This window comes from Bubalus bubalis, chromosome 3 (genome assembly GCF_019923935.1).
Source record: "Bubalus bubalis isolate 160015118507 breed Murrah chromosome 3, NDDB_SH_1, whole genome shotgun sequence".
Lineage (NCBI taxonomy): Eukaryota > Metazoa > Chordata > Mammalia > Artiodactyla > Bovidae > Bubalus > Bubalus bubalis.
The window spans coordinates 125137888-125153762 of NC_059159.1; the positions used below are offsets into that span (position 1 = coordinate 125137888).

The window sequence follows — 15875 nt, forward strand, 5'->3', positions numbered from 1 at the left end:
GACCAAGGGGCTGGGCCAGATGCCAGGATTCTTCTTTACACAGAGAGTCTGGAGCCACACACAGTCCCTCGGACACCTGCTCTGTCCCAGACCCAACCCCACCCAGACATGGCTCTCCCGGTGCTGGAGCCCCTCTGGGGTCCATGCATGGACCTAGCCCTATCACAGCAGGCTGGGACACTGAGCTGGGCGTCAGCACCTGGTGGGGAAAGGAAGGGAAGGGGAGGGCAGGTTCCACACCATTCCCTAAATCCAGGTGCCTGCACAGGTCTGGTCTAGGCAAGTCTGGGGCCGAGGGCCCCACTACCTCCAACCCAAGGCTCTCGCCGCCCCAGACCGCGAGGTAGACTTGGCTGGCAGACTCTGATGGCCCCACCCTGCATGCCCAGGCCAGCTCCACAGGGACCTGCGGGGTGTCCGCTCCCCCTGCCTATTTCTCGTGCCCGGAAGCTGAGGCCCAGCAGGTTTCTTAGCCAAGAGAGGGTAGAGTACCACACGGGTCCCGCGGGGCACCCAGGCCGCTAGCGGGGGCCGGGAGGGAGGCTGACGGGCACGACCAGCCACACCCAGCATGAGCCGCGCTCATTCCGGGTGGGCTGTGCAGACAGTGCCCATGCGAGCTCCGCGCCGTCGGGAGGCTGGAGCCTGCGGCGGCCCCTACTCTAACAGTCAGGCGAGGAACGTGCCACCACTGCGCCCGCTATTCCGACGGGGAAACTGAGGCCTGGAAAGGAACAGTGCTTTGTGCAAGGTCACGCGGAGGGGCTGGAAGCCAGGTCCCCCGCGCCCCGCCAGGTCCCCCGCGGTGCGCCGAGCCCCAGCATCCCTCCCCAGGCGCTGCAGCCCAGAGGCGCAGCGCGCACACATCGCACAAACCGGGAAGGTATGGCCGGCGGCCCGGGGCCGCCCTACCTTGATGACTGCCGCGCAGGTGGCGGTGGCGGTGACGGCGGCGGCGGCGTCCAGCTCCGACTCCGCGCTCTTCGCCGCCGCCGAGTCCCGGAGCCCAGCGCCGCCGCCTCCTCCTCCCCACCGAAGTCTGCGGGCGGGGCCGGTGGGCGGGGCAAGGGCCAGGCACATGCCCCGCCCTCGCGCCCCGCGAGTTCGCGGGGCCACCCCTCCTTTCTCCAGCCCTCGGCCGCGCTCCTGGCCCCCGGGGCTGGTCCCGGGGCGCGCACACGCGCGCAGAACGGGCGCGCACACGGGCGTGCACACGCCGCAGTGATTGGGGCGGGCTACCGGGCTAACCGAGCCGAGGCTGGGGACAGTCACACTCGCCTGCCTTCGCGTCCCGCCGCTCCCTCGCCGAGTGGCTTGGAACAAGGGACTCGACCTTCCGGGAGCCTCAGTTTCTCCCCTGGTGAAAGGGAAACAGTAACTGTGTCTGCCTCAGAGAGCTGTTTGAAAATTAAATGAGAAGATCTAATTTACCCGCCTGGTGAAGTGCGTGCGCAGAGCCGGCCTCAGGAGCAGCGCTCGTTGAACCTGGGCTGGTGGAGTAATTCCTGAGGCTTCTCTGTCCGCCTGCAGGAAGAGGGCGGGGAGGACCCGGAGGACGCCCTTCTTTCTCTCTGCAGCCAGGAGGGGGCGCTGCTGCCCGTTCTCGCCTGCTATGGGGTTTTGCATGCTAGGCACTGGGACAGAGATGGGGGTGGTCCAGCCTTTTAGGAATACCGTCAGCCAGCCCTTAATGAGCCGGGCACAGTTCTAGGCACCTTCAATGCATCACCATAGTTTACGTCACACAAACCCATGAGGTTACCTGTTACTCATCTATTTTACACATGAGGAAGCTAAGGCACAGAGAGGTTAAGTAGTTTGCCTAAGATCACACAGGTAGTAATTCAACCCTAGGCAGAGTGGCTCCCAAGCCCAAGCTTCTAACTACACTACCACACCACCTCTCTTGTGAAGAGCTCTTTGTTTAGTGGTGTATCTCTAGGAGCTAGAACAGTACGTGGGTCAGTAAGTGTTAATTCACCTCAACGTTTTAATTCACCTAATGCCAGGGCCAGTAACTGGTGCATCCCCCACCCCCTTGCACTGTCACACGTCTGTGCCTTTGTTCATGCTGTCCCCTCTGCCTGGAGTTCTCTTCCCTCACCTCCTACTGTCCTTCCTTCCAGGGCCGGTACCGACGTCCCTCTCTGGGAAGTCTTCCCAGATTCCAGTGGCTGTGCCCTCCCAGCCGTGTATCTGCCTTTTACCCCTCTGTGCCATGATAGTGGGTGGCTGGGACCACGTTTGGGGACAGGCAGGTTGCCAGGGACCTTTCTGGGGGGCCTAGACATATGACCAGTGGGGAGGCCATTGGAGGGCTCTGCAATAGACACACCCTGGGACTCTGCCTAGAGATGCTGTGTAGGTGTGCTTATCCCCCTGCCCCTTCCATCCCCCTAACGCTGACCCATTTGATGAAGACTACCTGCCCAGTAGTCACGTACTGTTGTAGAGCTGAACTGTGAAGAAGGCAAAGCGCCAAAGAATTGATGGCTTCGAATTGTGGTGCTGGAGAAGACTCCTGAGAGTTCCTTGGGCAGCGAGGAGAGCAAACCAGTCAATCTTAAGGGAAATCAACCCTGAATACTCACTAGAAGGACTGATGCTGAAGCTGAGGCTCCAGTATTTTGGTCATCTGATGTGAACAGCTGACTCATTGGAAAAGCCCCTGATGCTGGGAAAGACTGAGGGCAGAAGGAGAGGGTGTTAGAGGATAAGACAGCTGGCTGGATGGCATCATGGATGCAATAGATGTGAACTTGTGAGGGACAGGGAGGCCTGGCATGGTGCAGTCCATGGCGTAGCAGAGTCGGACACGACTGGGCAACTGAACATCAACAACACCCGCTGACTATCTGAATTGCACACATGGGGAAACTGAGGCCAGAACGGGAATGACCTATCCAGGGGTCTCTAGCTAGGAAACACACAATAGGTCTGGTCCCAAAGTTGGGTCCATCTGCTAGGACCTTCTATTGAGCCTTATTGCTGATTGAGATAGGCCAGAAATCCAACACCTTCCTGTGTCAGCATGGCCTTTGTTTAATTTGCTGTGTGTTGGGACTTTGCTGGTGGTCCAGTGGTTAAGACTCTGTACTTTGAAGGCAGAGGGTACAAGTTTCAACCGGTGGTTGGGGAACTAAGATCCTATATGTTGTGCGGTATGGCCAAAATTTCCTTTTTTAAAAAATTAACCTGCCACATGTAGGTAAATGTCTTCTGGGTGACCAGAACCTGTTTTTGCATGTGTGTGAGGGAAAGTGGCAAGTTCTCCCCTATCTGCCCACATGTGGTCCTGTGCTCATGGCAGGGTGAGCTGAGGAAGGAGGGGACCTGTGCCTGGGAGGATCAGAGTTAGGGGGAGGTTCTGAACATGAGGGAGAGCACCCTGAACACAGGCATCCTGTAGAAGTTAACATGTATCTCCCACTTCAGGGTTCGGATCTTCCACAGTGGCCCCCTGCTGTTTTGAGGAGCCCCTTTATTCTTAGGGATATTGCCCAGGAAGGTTCCCCGGGTAACTCCTTTCCCTCACCTGTAGAATGGAGCGTGTCCTGATTGCTGGGGGCCTCGTGTCTGGGAGAAGGATGCTCTGAGCTAGGGGGCCCACCCCTGGGGTAGGGAGGTGGGGCTGTGAGGGATCAGATCCTCCAGCCGGGAAGGCAACAATCCCTGGGGATGGTGGGGGCGACAGCTGTGGTGCGGGGCCAGGAACCTGACACTGGGGCTGCGCCCCAAATGCCTTTCAGGAAGAGCTGAGGGAGGGTGGGCAGGCTCCCAAGGAGCAGCAGCCGCCCCGGAGATTCTCGGAGTTCGGCCCCACCCGCCCCAAGTCCCTGCTACAGCCTCCCTTGTCAGGTAGATGGTTCTTCCTTCCATTTTCCTTTGCCTGGGGTACCCCATGGCCCTCACGGCTCAGGGGGCCATAGGCCAAGCTTGCCCTTTCTCCTGGGTTCTTGGGGGAGGTGTTCTAGCTTGGAGGAGCTCTCCCTGGATTTTCCAGTTAGCAGCCTCTAAGGCTTAAGCATGGCTTAAACACTTGTGGCTTTTGTGACTTTGGGCAAGTTGGCTAACCTCTCTGAGCTGTCTCCTCATCTGTAAACCGAGCTCTGTCTGGATGAGTGGGTGCTCTAGGACAGGCAGTTCACATTCCTGGCTCTTGCTCCAGCTCCCCGATACAGGGCCGGAGGCCCCACTAGTCAGTCCTCGTTGCCTGTGGTCCCCAACCCTGTCGCTGTACCGTAACACCCATGCCCCACAACAGGCTCTGACCCAGCACCCAGGTGGTACTGTGGGGCAGCCAGGTAGGAACCAGAGGTGACACAGTGCTGGGTCAGCTGCATAGTACCACCCCTCCCAGTGAAGGAGGAGGAGGGGACGGACACTCAACTTTGGGCAGAACTTCTTTGCCCGGGCGTGGCATGTGTGTATGTGTGTGTGGCGGGGGCGGGCGGGGAGAGAAGCAGAGGGAAGACAAGTGAAGACAAAGGATGAGGGAAGGAGGAAAGGGAGGTGGGAGCAGAGGCGGGTGGCAGACGGGAGGGGAGGGGTGGGGGTGCGTTATCCAGCAGCCCTGGTCTGAGCTGGGGTCACGTGCTGTATTTTTGCCAAGGAGGGAATCTGGTTTTAAAGGCTGGAGTCAGAGGGACCAGCTGGACCCAGTCTCTCCTGGAATGGCGGGCCTTTTCTGGCCCTTAGGGCCTTCCCGGTGATGCCTTCTTTATGAAAAGGCCATTCACTGCCGAGGCTGTGTGCTTCACTCTGTGCCCGGCAAGCAGACGCAGCACCAGCGTCATCTCCTTTAACCCTCCCGGCATTCCAGGAGGCCAGACCCCCCAGTCTTCCTGGTGATGGCCCTGAGGGATACAGCCTGCAACCTGCTGGGGGTGCAGCCAGGACCCCCCCACCCCAGGCTGCCCTCAGACCACCATCATGCTTCACAGTTACTGTTTGGTGGTGAAAGGACCTCAGCAGACGAATAAGTCTGGCAAATATGAAAAGGCCGTCAAGCCTTGGTGTAGTGTTCACAGCCGCCCTGATGAATGTGGGAGGAAAGGAACCCTGAGGGTCCTCTCCCTGGGGCTGGTGGGGGTGGTGATGGGAGGGAACAAGGGGTCTGGTGCGCCAACCCCTCCAAGTTCACGCTGGTGGGTGAGAAAAGGGCCTGTCCCTTGTCCCCAGCAATGGGTGTGGCCTCCCTCCCAAGCCTCGAAAAGAACCTTGGATCAGAGCAGGAGGCTTTTCTGTGAGAAGCCCTACCCTAGTCCCTCATAGCAAAGATTGCTGAGCCCAAGGCTAGCCTGGCAGACAGTCACAGGCTTTGCTGAGGAATGAGCTGCTCACATCACTTGTGCAGCCTCGACCCCCTGCACGGAGGGGGATGGGGGAAGCCTGTCTGCTGAGGAAGGGCCTGGAAGAGCCCAGAAGAACTGGAGCTGAGTTCTGCACAAGCTAGCCCTGACCTGGCTGCAGGCTCTGTCTGTCTCACCACCTTTTTCTCTCTCTCTCCCAACCACCCAGTTTTCAAAGAGGTGACCCTTCTTGCCCCTGACTATGAAGTTGGTGGTGGGAGATCAGACTTTGGCCAGCTAACCAGGGCTCTCTGTTCAATCCCCACACCAAGTTTCTCTTGGTGGTGGACAAGGGTTTCCCTAGAAACCCCCCAACACCCAAGATGGGCTGTGAGGAGAAAGGAGAGGGCAGGTGCAAGGCTCAGGAAATGGGTGGGTGGGAGCTGGGCCTGGATCAAAAGCCTAACCAGTATTTGAGAGATGCTGTCGCCCACAAAGATGGGAGCTGTAAATGCATATGGACCCAGCTCCTCCAGGAACCAGGACTGGCCCTGCAGAGACACCATGAGAAACAGCAGCCAGAGACGTCCTAGGCTGAGAAGGCCCTGGTGGTGCGGCATCCTGGAGCCCCAGGCCCACCCAGGAACAACCAGTTACTGAGAACTGTTTAGGTTCCAGAGCTTGTGAACTATTTCCAGTATTTACACTGTTATACACAGATAAAACTTAGAGAATGTTCAAGGTTAACCCTATAAAGACAGCACTCTTGCTTGTCTGGGTGCTAAAGTGCTCTGTGGAGGAAGTGAGAAGGGGTGCTCATGAGGAGAAAACCCAGTCAGTGGCTTCAGAAGCCAATGTTTCAATGGGGAGACTGAGTCCCAGAGAGGAGAAGGGACTTGCCCAGGGTCACACATCGCTGCATGGCCATCCTTCTCTGGGCCTGCCAGCCCAGGGCGAGAAAGGGCTTGGGGAGGGCAGGCAACCATGTCAGGGCTCTGCCTCCCCCTCATCCTCGCTCGGGGAACCCTCAGGCACCGCGGGGCCCTGGGCTGCCCGGGTCTCCAGGTACTCGGCCTTGAGCTGCTCCAGTTCGTTCAGCTCGGCCTCCAGCCGCTCCCGGTGGGCCGCCCGCAGCTGGCGCAGCTGTTTCATGGGAAAGGGGTTCATGTCGTTGAAGGCGATGTGCATCAGCTTCCTGGGGAGAAAGCAGAGTCAGAGTCAGTAGGCATCCTGGGCACCCCTGCCCATTCACTCCGCTCAGGCAGCCAAGGCCCCTTCCTGAGAGGAAACAGTGACTGAGAAGACAGTTTCCACTCGAAGTGATAAGTACTGAGGCAGGAGGAAATTTAGGGCTGAGGGACCTCTAACCTTGGAAGAGCAAGTTGGTCAGGGAAGGCTTCCTGGAGGAGGGGACTGTGAGCTGAGTTTTGAGGAAAAAGCACAGGTGGGCGAGACAAACACGGTGCTGGTGGGAGTGCAGGGAGGCATTCTTAGCAGAAGAGCCTGCAGGGCCAGAAGCCCAGAGATGGAGGCTGTCCTGGGAACTCAGACAGCTCTGTTGGGCAGGATCCTAGGGCATGGGTGTTGGGGGCAGGATAAGCTGGGCAAGAAACGAAACTGCGTGGGGTCCTTGAATGCCATGTTAAGGGGACAGATTCTGAGGCAGTGGGATGTCCCTAAAGATTTCTAAGCTGTGATGGAGGGTCAGTGCTCTGCTCTGTGTCCTGGGGTCGTGCTTATGGGGGTGGTGGAGGGGCGGGGGAAGAGCGGGTCTCACCGGCTGTCACAGATGGTCTTGGTGAAGAAATGCAGGTACTGGTAGATTTCCAGGCTATCCTGTAGCCTCAGGAGTGCCTCCTCATTGTACTTGAAGATGGCCAGGGCATAGCGGAACACCACCTGGGGGGCAGAGTCGGGTGCAGGGTGGGGATAGGGAGCCAGGCAGGGAAGCCCCAGAACCCACACCCCCCAGGCGGTGTGGACGGCCCTGGACAGGCTGCAGAGATGGGAGGGTTGGAAGAAACATGTGGGGCAAAGCCAAGGCGGGGGTGGCTGGAAACCACATGGGGAGCTCAGCTGGCAATCTGGGGATTGGGAGCCTGACTGTCCTGGGAGCCGGGGCAAGGTGTTGCCCCTGTTGGATCTAATGAGGGCAACCCTGTCTTTACATGGAGTGCTAGCAGGAATTGCATGGAGAGATGGATCCGAGGGTGCTTGGTGAACTGTGAGGTCTACCACCATGGGGAAACGTGGCAGAGGCCAGGGGAGGGCCTGCCTAGGGTCTCCTCGCAAGGAAAAGGGCAGAGCTGGGAGAAGCTGCCTCGTCTAGGGCTCGGTCTGAACAGGAGGAGGAGGAGGCAGCAGTGATGTGCCTTCTGGGCAGGCTGAAGCCCCCTGTTCAGGGGAAGGGAATCCTCCCAGCTCTAGGATGGTCTTCAGAGGCAGAAGCGCCACTTCCTCTCAGGGGTGCAGAGCACTTGAGCTAATGAAGCCAGGCTCCCTAGAGAGGTCCCCCAGAGCCCCACTGGGTGGACTCCATCCTCCCATTATCCAGGGGCAGAATCAAGACCCAGAGGAGGCAGGGACTTGCTCAGGACCCTCCCGCTCGCCCTCTGCAGTGCCCTACCTTGATGCCCTCGTAGAGGAAGGCGTCCCAGACCTGGAGGAGGATGTTGCTGATGAGACTGTCTGCAAAGACCACAAGGAACCAGTTGAAGGTGATGAAGGACAGGTCTACGTGGCGCTGCCCCAGGTGGGCCATCAGCCTGGGCAGCTTCTCCAAGAGGAGGTCCTGTAGCACCCGCTGGTCCACCTGCAGCCAAGAGAGAACCTGTCGGCTGCTACCCTGCAGGAGGGGCTGCCTGCTTCCCATCTACCCCTCACGCCCAGCCGGTCCACACACAGCCCTGGGGCTGCTCCCAGTGGGTCCTGCCGTCTGGGGTCACACAGTGTCCAGAGGAGCTGGTGCCCAGCCTGACAGGGAGACACGTCACTCCATAGGTGAGTAGCCTTCCAGGTTGGGAGCTCTGATGCAGAGGTCTCTGTAGATCAGAAGTTCTTAGCCCGTGGAGTTTGGGCCCCTTTGTCCTGAACCCCAAGCCAAGCAGGAGCTGAGGCTTGGATCGGTTGATACCACAGCCTCAACTTTGCACCTATTTTGGGTCTGATGCACAAGATACTCAGGGCAAGGTCGTGGGGCCCAGAGGTGATGGTGCTGAGCGTGGTCACTGTCATGCCTCTGTCCTTGTTTCACTGGACTCGGTTGATCACTCCCAGCAGTGGCTTCTTCCCTGCCCTAGGACGTGGTTGTTCTGTGGCTGCTCCTATCTCAGTGATGAGCTCATTTTAGGGTCCTCTTGCTCTTTCTTTCTTGAACTGCTGGTTTCTCAGCCCTCTCCCCATTTCAGTCTTCTTCCAGACTTAGCTCTCAGCTGTGGTGAACACCCTCTTCCCTCCTTCCTCACCCTGAACTCCAGGTCCGCTGTGGCGCTCAAAGCCTAGGGTAACCCACTAAATCTAAGATGCTACTGAACCCACTGAAGGATGCATGGATGGACTGATGATGTCTGAGATTTACTTCAGGGTCATCAAAGTAGGGGGAATGGTGTGAGTATAGGTGAGAATAGTACTAACCTCCCTGTGTTGGTAATTATTGAAGCTAGGTAATGAATACATGGAGGTTCATTACACTTTCTCTCTGTTTTTGTACATTTGAAATTTTCTGTATTTCAGAAAATACATGACCAGAGATGGTGTGGCCATCCTCTGATCATAACAGACAGCAAGAAGGAGCCTTTAGCTTTCTCATTATCTGTGAAAAATAATCCTCCATTTAAGCCACTATTAGGAGAGATTAGCTCAAGTTGGAGGAGTAGAAGGAAGTGAACTCACCCCTTCTTATGAAAACAATAAAATCACAACTAACTGCTGAACAGCCATCATCAAAAAAATCCCTGGAACCTACCAAAAAAGGCACTATTAAGTTGGGCCTCCCTGCCACACAGCAGAACACAATCCTCACCTGGTTTACCACCTATTTCCTGATGACTACTAAGTCTTCCTCTCCATCCCTGATCTCTCTCCTCACCTCTCCACCCAGAATGAGAAAACAGTGCGGGTGCCTGAAGTAGGAAAGGGGAACAGGATGGGGGGCGGGGGGTGGTGCAGGTAATGGCTTGGTAGGTTTCGATGGGGAGTGAGAAGGTTCCCGCTGAGTAGCATCCCTCTCTTCATCAGGCAGATGCACCGATGCAGCAAGTATAGGACAAGGGGTGAGGAGGGAGAGGCTGGAGGGAGGAGGTGTGAGATGGCCTCGCATTTACACCCCTCAACAATCCCAGGAAGCAGTGCTACGCCCATTGGGAAGCAGGCAGGCCTGAGGTTCGGAGAGGTGATGCCACCTGCCAAGGGCAAAAGGCTGCTTTCCGAGGGGCTGGTTCTGACCCTAGCTCTGCCTGACCCCAGGGCTGACCTGCGCTCAGAGGGCAGCGGAGGGGCTGTGAGAGGACAGAGGCAGCTGTGCTTCTCAGTGGGCGATTATGGGAGCGTGTGAAGCATCCCAGTCATCCCGCCCTCCCAAGTCCCAGCTTCCTTGTTACCTGACCTCTCTTTTGAAACTCTTAGCTGGCAAACACCAAGTGACACTAGATTTCCTCCTCCTCCCTTCCCTAGGATATCTCATAACATAATGTCCTCCCTGGAGTAACAACCACCTATGGTGTGGGCAGGGCCCTGACAATTCTCAAGGCCATCAGCTCACTGGAATATCACAGCAGTCCCAGAGCAGGGTTTATTGGCCCATTGTACAGAGGGAGAAATGGAGATTCAGAGATTCATTGGCTTTTCAGAGATTCATTGGCTCCTAGGAACAATTCCATGGCACCATCCTGCATGGCCCCCAGTCCTCTCCCTGACCGGCTCACCTGGGATGCCAAGAGCGTCTTGCTGTAGTAGTCCGCTGGCATGATGGTCTCCACAATGGCCACCAGACACCAGAAGGCACTCTCCTCCTCATCCAGGACCAGCAGAGCGATGGCCGCCAGTCTGGAGTGGGAGGAAAGGAGGCCGGGAGTGACCCGCGGCAGTTACAACCAGGCAGCCTGGGGCAGGTGCGGCTCCCTGGGGCGTGTCCTCCCCACCACACTCCCTAACCAGGCTGGTGTTCCTGGAAACTGGGGCGAGATGAACGTGCTTTTGAAGAGGACTACCTAGGGGATTTATGGAGCAATGGGGATCATCTTAGAGCAGGGCCTCTGGAGTCCTGTAGCTTCCTTACTGGGTGACTGTGAGCAAGGTCCTTAACCTCTCTGAGCTTCAGCCTCATAATAATCACAGGACTGTTTCAAGGACGAATGAAGTAAATACACGCTAACTGCCAGCACAGTGCCTAATGGGCTTCCCAAGTGGCGCTAGTGGTAAAGAACCCACCTGCCAACGTGGCAGACATGAGACGCGGGTTCGATCCTTGGGTTGGGAAGATCCCCTGGAGGAGGGCATGGCAACCCACCCCAGTATTCTTGCCTGGAGAATTCCATGGACGGAGGAGTCTGGCGGGCTGTAGTCCATGGGGTCGCAGAGTCTGGCGCAACTGAAGTGACTTAGCATGCATGCACAGTGGCTAACATGCAGTGAGATCTCGTTATAAAGTTTAGCTGCCCTCATCTTAATATTCATGGGCTTTGAGACCTTGGCAAGCGTGTTAGTCTCTCTCAGCCTCACTCTCATTACCTGTCCAGTGGGGTTAACAATATCCCTCTCCCAGGCCTGTGACACACGAAGGCGACAGACACACAGCATCTTGCTCACTGTCTAGCACCTACCAGGCACTCAGTACTCAGAGTCCTTTTCTCCTTTGCTTCCCCTCTCCCCCAGACTTATCACGACGCTCTAGAGATCATGGATAAAAAAGAAGAAAACCCCACAGTGCTGAGCAGGGATGTCTGCCTTGAAGAAGCACTATTTTCTCTCCTTCCCTGGCAGATTTCATCCAGCATCTTTTTTTTTTTTCTTTTTGGTTGTGCCAAACAGCATTCAGGATCTTGGTTCCTGACCAGGGATCGAACCTGTGTCCCCTGCAGTGGAAGCACAGAGTCTTAACCACTGGATCACCAGGGAAGTCCCCAGGGTGAATCTGAGAATACATTGCCCAGGAATGTTCACGGCATTATTCATAATAGCCAAAAGGTAGAAACAATCCAAATGCCCATCAGCTGGTTAGTGGATACTCAAAGTATGGTACATCCATGCAGTGGAATGTAGCTCGGTAAAAAAAGAACAAAACATATGCTACGACAAGGATGAACCTCAACAACATGCTAAGGGGAAGAAGCCTGATGCAAATGACCACACATCATATGACTGGCATATGAAATGTCCACAAGAGCGCTCACAGAAACAGAAGGAAGATTTGTCATTGTCCAGGGCTGCAAGTGGGAATGGAGAGTGACTGCGAATTGGTACATGATGTCTTTTAGGGGTGATGGAAATGCTCTAAAGTTGAATTGTGGTGAAGCTACACAAGTCCGTGAGTTTTCCATATCACTGAGTTGCACACTTAAAACCGGTGGGGAAAAATGGTCAGTGATGAGAGGCTGCTGGCATTCACTAGGGGCCTATCAACCTCTTGGGGCTACAGCCAGACTTCAGCTAAATATATTCAGGCCTGAGAAGGTCTGCAAAGGAGGGTGATGTGGGAAAGAAAACACTATTAATACTTTAAATAACTCTACTTATATATTAGAGAGAAATGAACTTTAAAATTTTGCTCTGAACTAGTATTAAATCATTACTATGATATGTGTCTTGCTCTAAACAGGCTGGGTTTGTTGCATAAAAGCAGGTTCTGTCCTCTTGAGACACCACACATGCAGTTCTAATGGCTGCCACTGGAAGGCAGCACTCAGACAAGTGAAAGGGGCTGGGTTTGAAGGGCCTTTGAAAGAATACAGAGCACTCTCCACATTTCAACAGGCTCTATTACAAATGTGTGTGTGTGTGCGCGTGTGTGTGTGCACACGTGCTCAGTCATGCCCGACTCTTTGGTATCCCATGGACTGTACGAATAACCTTCTATTTAAAGCAATAGTATGAATATCTGCCTAAATGCCAATAAATACAGCATTCAAAGAAAGAAGTAAAGAAATACCCCAGCTGCTCGTCTACAGCCTTCAGCAGCCTTTGTGCAGCCTCTTCCCACCCCGGGAGAAGCTTCTTTCTTTCTACAAGCCTTCCACAAGGCTTACCTCCAGACACTGTCTTGCTATGGGAATTTCCCCCTGCTCCTTCAGCATAGATTCGACTCCAAAGCTCATATGTGGCTAACCCCATTCTTGCTCCCCAAAAAGTTATATCAGGAAAAAAAGTTTCTGAGTGCTCTCAGCACACTCTCCGCCACACAGCTCCCATTGTGAGTGTGTGGGCACACGGTAGGAAGGACCAGGTCTGGGGACTGGAGACCAGGGTTAGCAGTTGGCTTAGCCCCTATGCAGAGTGAGGCCCAGGTCAGGTTCCTTAGCTTCTCAGACACTCTGTTGTGTCAGCTGGGCAATGTGGGCACCAGTGCCCACCTCTCAGGGCTTTCCTGAGGATTAGATGACATCAGGTATGTACCTGGCATCCAGGAGGCTCTCCTTAAGTCTTAGCTCCTACCTGACCTTTGCGTGAAATATACAAACCATTCATACTAATCTCATAGCTTTCAGTTCCCTTCAAATCTCATCTTAAAGAGGATTCAGAAGTTTTGTCCTTTCTGAATTTTAACATGTTCAAACAGATAAGTGTGCACGTTTCTGCTCAACTGCTGAATGAATAAATGTATAAATTTCTTCAGACACCCCCTATAGCAGATGTTTAGAGTAGTGTGAAATCTGAACAAGTTTCCAAAGAGGCATAGACTGAGAGGCATTACTGTTCAGGTTTAACTCTGAATTCCCAGAAACTGTACATGTATAGGGCTTCCCTGATGGCTCAGTGGTAAAGAATTAGCCTGCCAATGCAGGAAATGTAGGTTCAATTCCTGGGTCAAGAAGATCCCATGGAAAAGGAAATGGCACCCCACTCCAGTATTCTTGCCTGGGAAATCCCATGGACAGAGGAGCCGGGTGGGCTACAGTCCACTGGGTCGCAAAGAGTGGGACGTGACTTAGCAACTAAACAACAAGTGCTCAGTTTCACCCAATTTGAGCTGGAAAAAGGTATTAAAAACAGCTACGTTTGGGAACCATTCCAATTTGAGTAGGGACACTCTGAATATTTATTCTGTGTTAAGTAAATGCCATATACTCCCTATTCTGAAAAAAGAGCTTCTATATGAATGGCTTATGTAAATTTTGTCTGAGTATATATGTGTTTAAATTAAGTTGAACCAAAACTTGCTTTGGGATATATTTGAGATTAGGCCACCTCTATGGGGGCAGCCTTGAGAGCTCCCCATAGTACTGGAAAGGCACCTCTCTGTCTCTTTCAAGCCTCCCAAGAAGTCAGAGAAGTCAAACAGATGGGGACAAGCAGTCAAAAGGACATGTTGAAGACAGAGCTGGGCCAGAGTCCCAGCCCTACCAAGTCACCCCATCCCAGCTCCCCCCTATCATCCCTTGTCTCCTGCTGTTGAACCAGAAGTAAAAATGAATCCAGGATGGGCCAGACTCCTTCCTTTGGGAATTTAGGCCTGCAACATGAGGGTGTCAACAAGTGGGTTGCTGAAAGCCTTGACTCAGGGGCTAAGGTCTCTATTCTGACAGTCCTGATGGGCCGGAAATATCCACAGAATGACAGTAAGATTGGTCTGCTGAGAGAGAAGGAAGCAGCCATGTATTATGAGAGGTCAGAGACCTCCACAGAGGGCTGTAAAGTCTCAGGGAACAGCATCTCCTTGGAATATGGCACGAATGGGACCCCCTGGGGTTGTGCCGTGGCCCCACTAGAGACAGCAGTTGCCTCGGCTTGCAATGACCATCTGCCCCCAGCCCTACTTCCTTTCCCAACTTTCGGGAGCCTCCTCTGTCACATTTACAAATTCTCTTTCCCTTGGGCTCCTCCGAGTGGATTTTGTTTAAAGCAATGATCCCTGACCCAGGCAGTGGGCTACACGACCCTAGTGGCCCTCTTGTGTGCTCTCTGTGGGAGCGGCACCACCCTGCGGACACATCACAGGGGAGGGCACGGGACGAGGAGCCTGGGGCTCTGACCCAACTCTGTTTTCAGTGTGATCTTTCACCTGCTTGTGCCCATCTGGTTGACCTCCCTGGCTTCTTGGGTGGCTCCAAAGGGACAGAGAGGTGCCCTGGAAGGTCGAGGCTGCGTAGCTTACCTGTTTAGGCCCTGGCAGTAGCCAATGGTGGGGTTCTGCCAGGAGAAGGCCAGCAGCACCCGGCGGAGCTTGTCAGGGAAGCTGGAGGTGGGACAAGTGAAGTGCTTGTTATTGGGGAAGGTCCGGTTCAGGTCCAGCTCAATCTGGCGGGCAGCGGAGTGCTTGCAGGCCTGGCCCCGGCTCAGCAGCGCCTGGTAGCAGCCAGGGGCCTGCAGGTGCTGGACGCGGAGGCGGATCAGCCACCTCCAAACACGTGGCCGGTGCTCGTGGGGCACGCCCGCCCGCAGCAGCTGCTTCAGTTCTGCTGAGGGGGCCAGCTCGCCCAGAGTGGCCCAGCGCTCCCGCAGTGGCCGCTCCACGGCCTCGTGGGCCAGCAGGTGGTGGGAGTGCACTTCCAGTGCCTGGATCTTGGCCAGCAGCCTCAGGTCCTCCACCTCGTAGTTGGGCACCGTCAGGAAGCCGTACTCGTCATACTCACTGCCAGCAAAAGTCCGTGTCAGCAACACTTTGCAAGGCCCTTCCCCAGATAAGGGGCAGTGAGGAGAGGGTGAGGCCTGGGCAGGGAGCCTGAGGGGCTTTGTTGTAGGTAGGCCATGTGGCTCCGGGCAGGTCACTTCAGTGCTCTGGACCTCAGTTTGCTCTGTACAGTGGGTACAGGAGCTCCTGCACTGCCTCACGAAGACCCAGTGAAATCCTCGGATGTAAACTGCTAGGGGCTAGACTAGACAGTGCCTGGTACATAGCAAGTGCTAAAAGAGATATGCTCATTCATTCTGTGCAAACATAAAGGACCCTCGGGACTTCCCTGGTGGTCCAGTGGTTAAGAACTTGCCTTATTATGCAGGGGACGTGGGTTCAATCCCTGCTTGGGAAACTAAGATCCCACAGGCTGTGGAACAACTAAGCTTATGTGCTGCGGCTAATGAAGCCTGTGCCCTCTGGGGCATGTGGGCCACAACTAGAGTCTGTGCGACACAATGCAAGATCTTGCATAACGCAACAAAGATCCTGCATGCTGCAAGTAAGACCTGATGCAGCCAAACAAATAAGTATTAAAAAAAGAAAAAAGAACCCTCTTATTACTCCATGAAGCCTTAGGTCCTAGGAGGCTTGTACTACCATTGGACAGCCACACTTCCGCAGCCAGGAAGCCCAAGGCCAGAAGGGGAGCAGGCAGCACCAACAACACGCAGGACCGGGCAGTGGAGACCCATTCCGCACAGCCTTTCAGCAGTCAGCATTCATTTGCCCCTATTATGTGCTCTGCCTGTGCTATC

The 15875-nt window shown here is 55.0% G+C and overlaps 2 protein-coding genes across 9 annotated transcripts in view; both read right to left on the minus strand.

The window, feature by feature from the left end:
* Positions 1 to 2544, minus strand: part of CORO2A (coronin 2A) — a 65175-nt gene extending 62631 nt beyond the window's left edge. Inside the window, exons 1-2 of one of the 3 annotated variants that reach the window (XM_006063448.4) lie at positions 1432 to 1479; positions 1279 to 1357 (exon numbers count right to left, since the gene is read on the minus strand). Coding sequence is in view for 1 of the 3 variants with exons in the window: in XM_006063445.4 (XP_006063507.2) it covers positions 1432 to 1626 (195 nt within the window). In the remaining 2 variants the exon portion in view is untranslated. Of the gene's footprint in view, positions 1 to 912; positions 1053 to 1278; positions 1358 to 1431 lie in introns of those variants that run through there. The other 2 variants (XM_006063445.4, XM_006063447.4) reach the window with 2 other exon arrangements.
* Positions 2545 to 5957: 3413 nt separating this feature from the next.
* Positions 5958 to 15875, minus strand: part of TBC1D2 (TBC1 domain family member 2) — a 42702-nt gene continuing 32784 nt past the window's right edge. For 5 of the 6 annotated variants that reach the window (XM_006063439.4, XM_006063441.4, XM_006063442.4 and 2 more), the window contains 5 exons: positions 14599 to 15075; positions 10214 to 10334; positions 7918 to 8103; positions 7069 to 7190; positions 5958 to 6486 (listed from right to left, as the gene is read on the minus strand). In XM_006063439.4, coding sequence (XP_006063501.3) covers positions 6279 to 6486; positions 7069 to 7190; positions 7918 to 8103; positions 10214 to 10334; positions 14599 to 15075 — 1114 coding nt within the window. In that variant the 3' untranslated portion in view covers positions 5958 to 6278. The remainder of the gene's footprint in view (positions 6487 to 7068; positions 7191 to 7917; positions 8104 to 10213; positions 10335 to 14598; positions 15076 to 15875) is intronic. The other variant, XM_044940072.2, reaches the window with a different exon arrangement.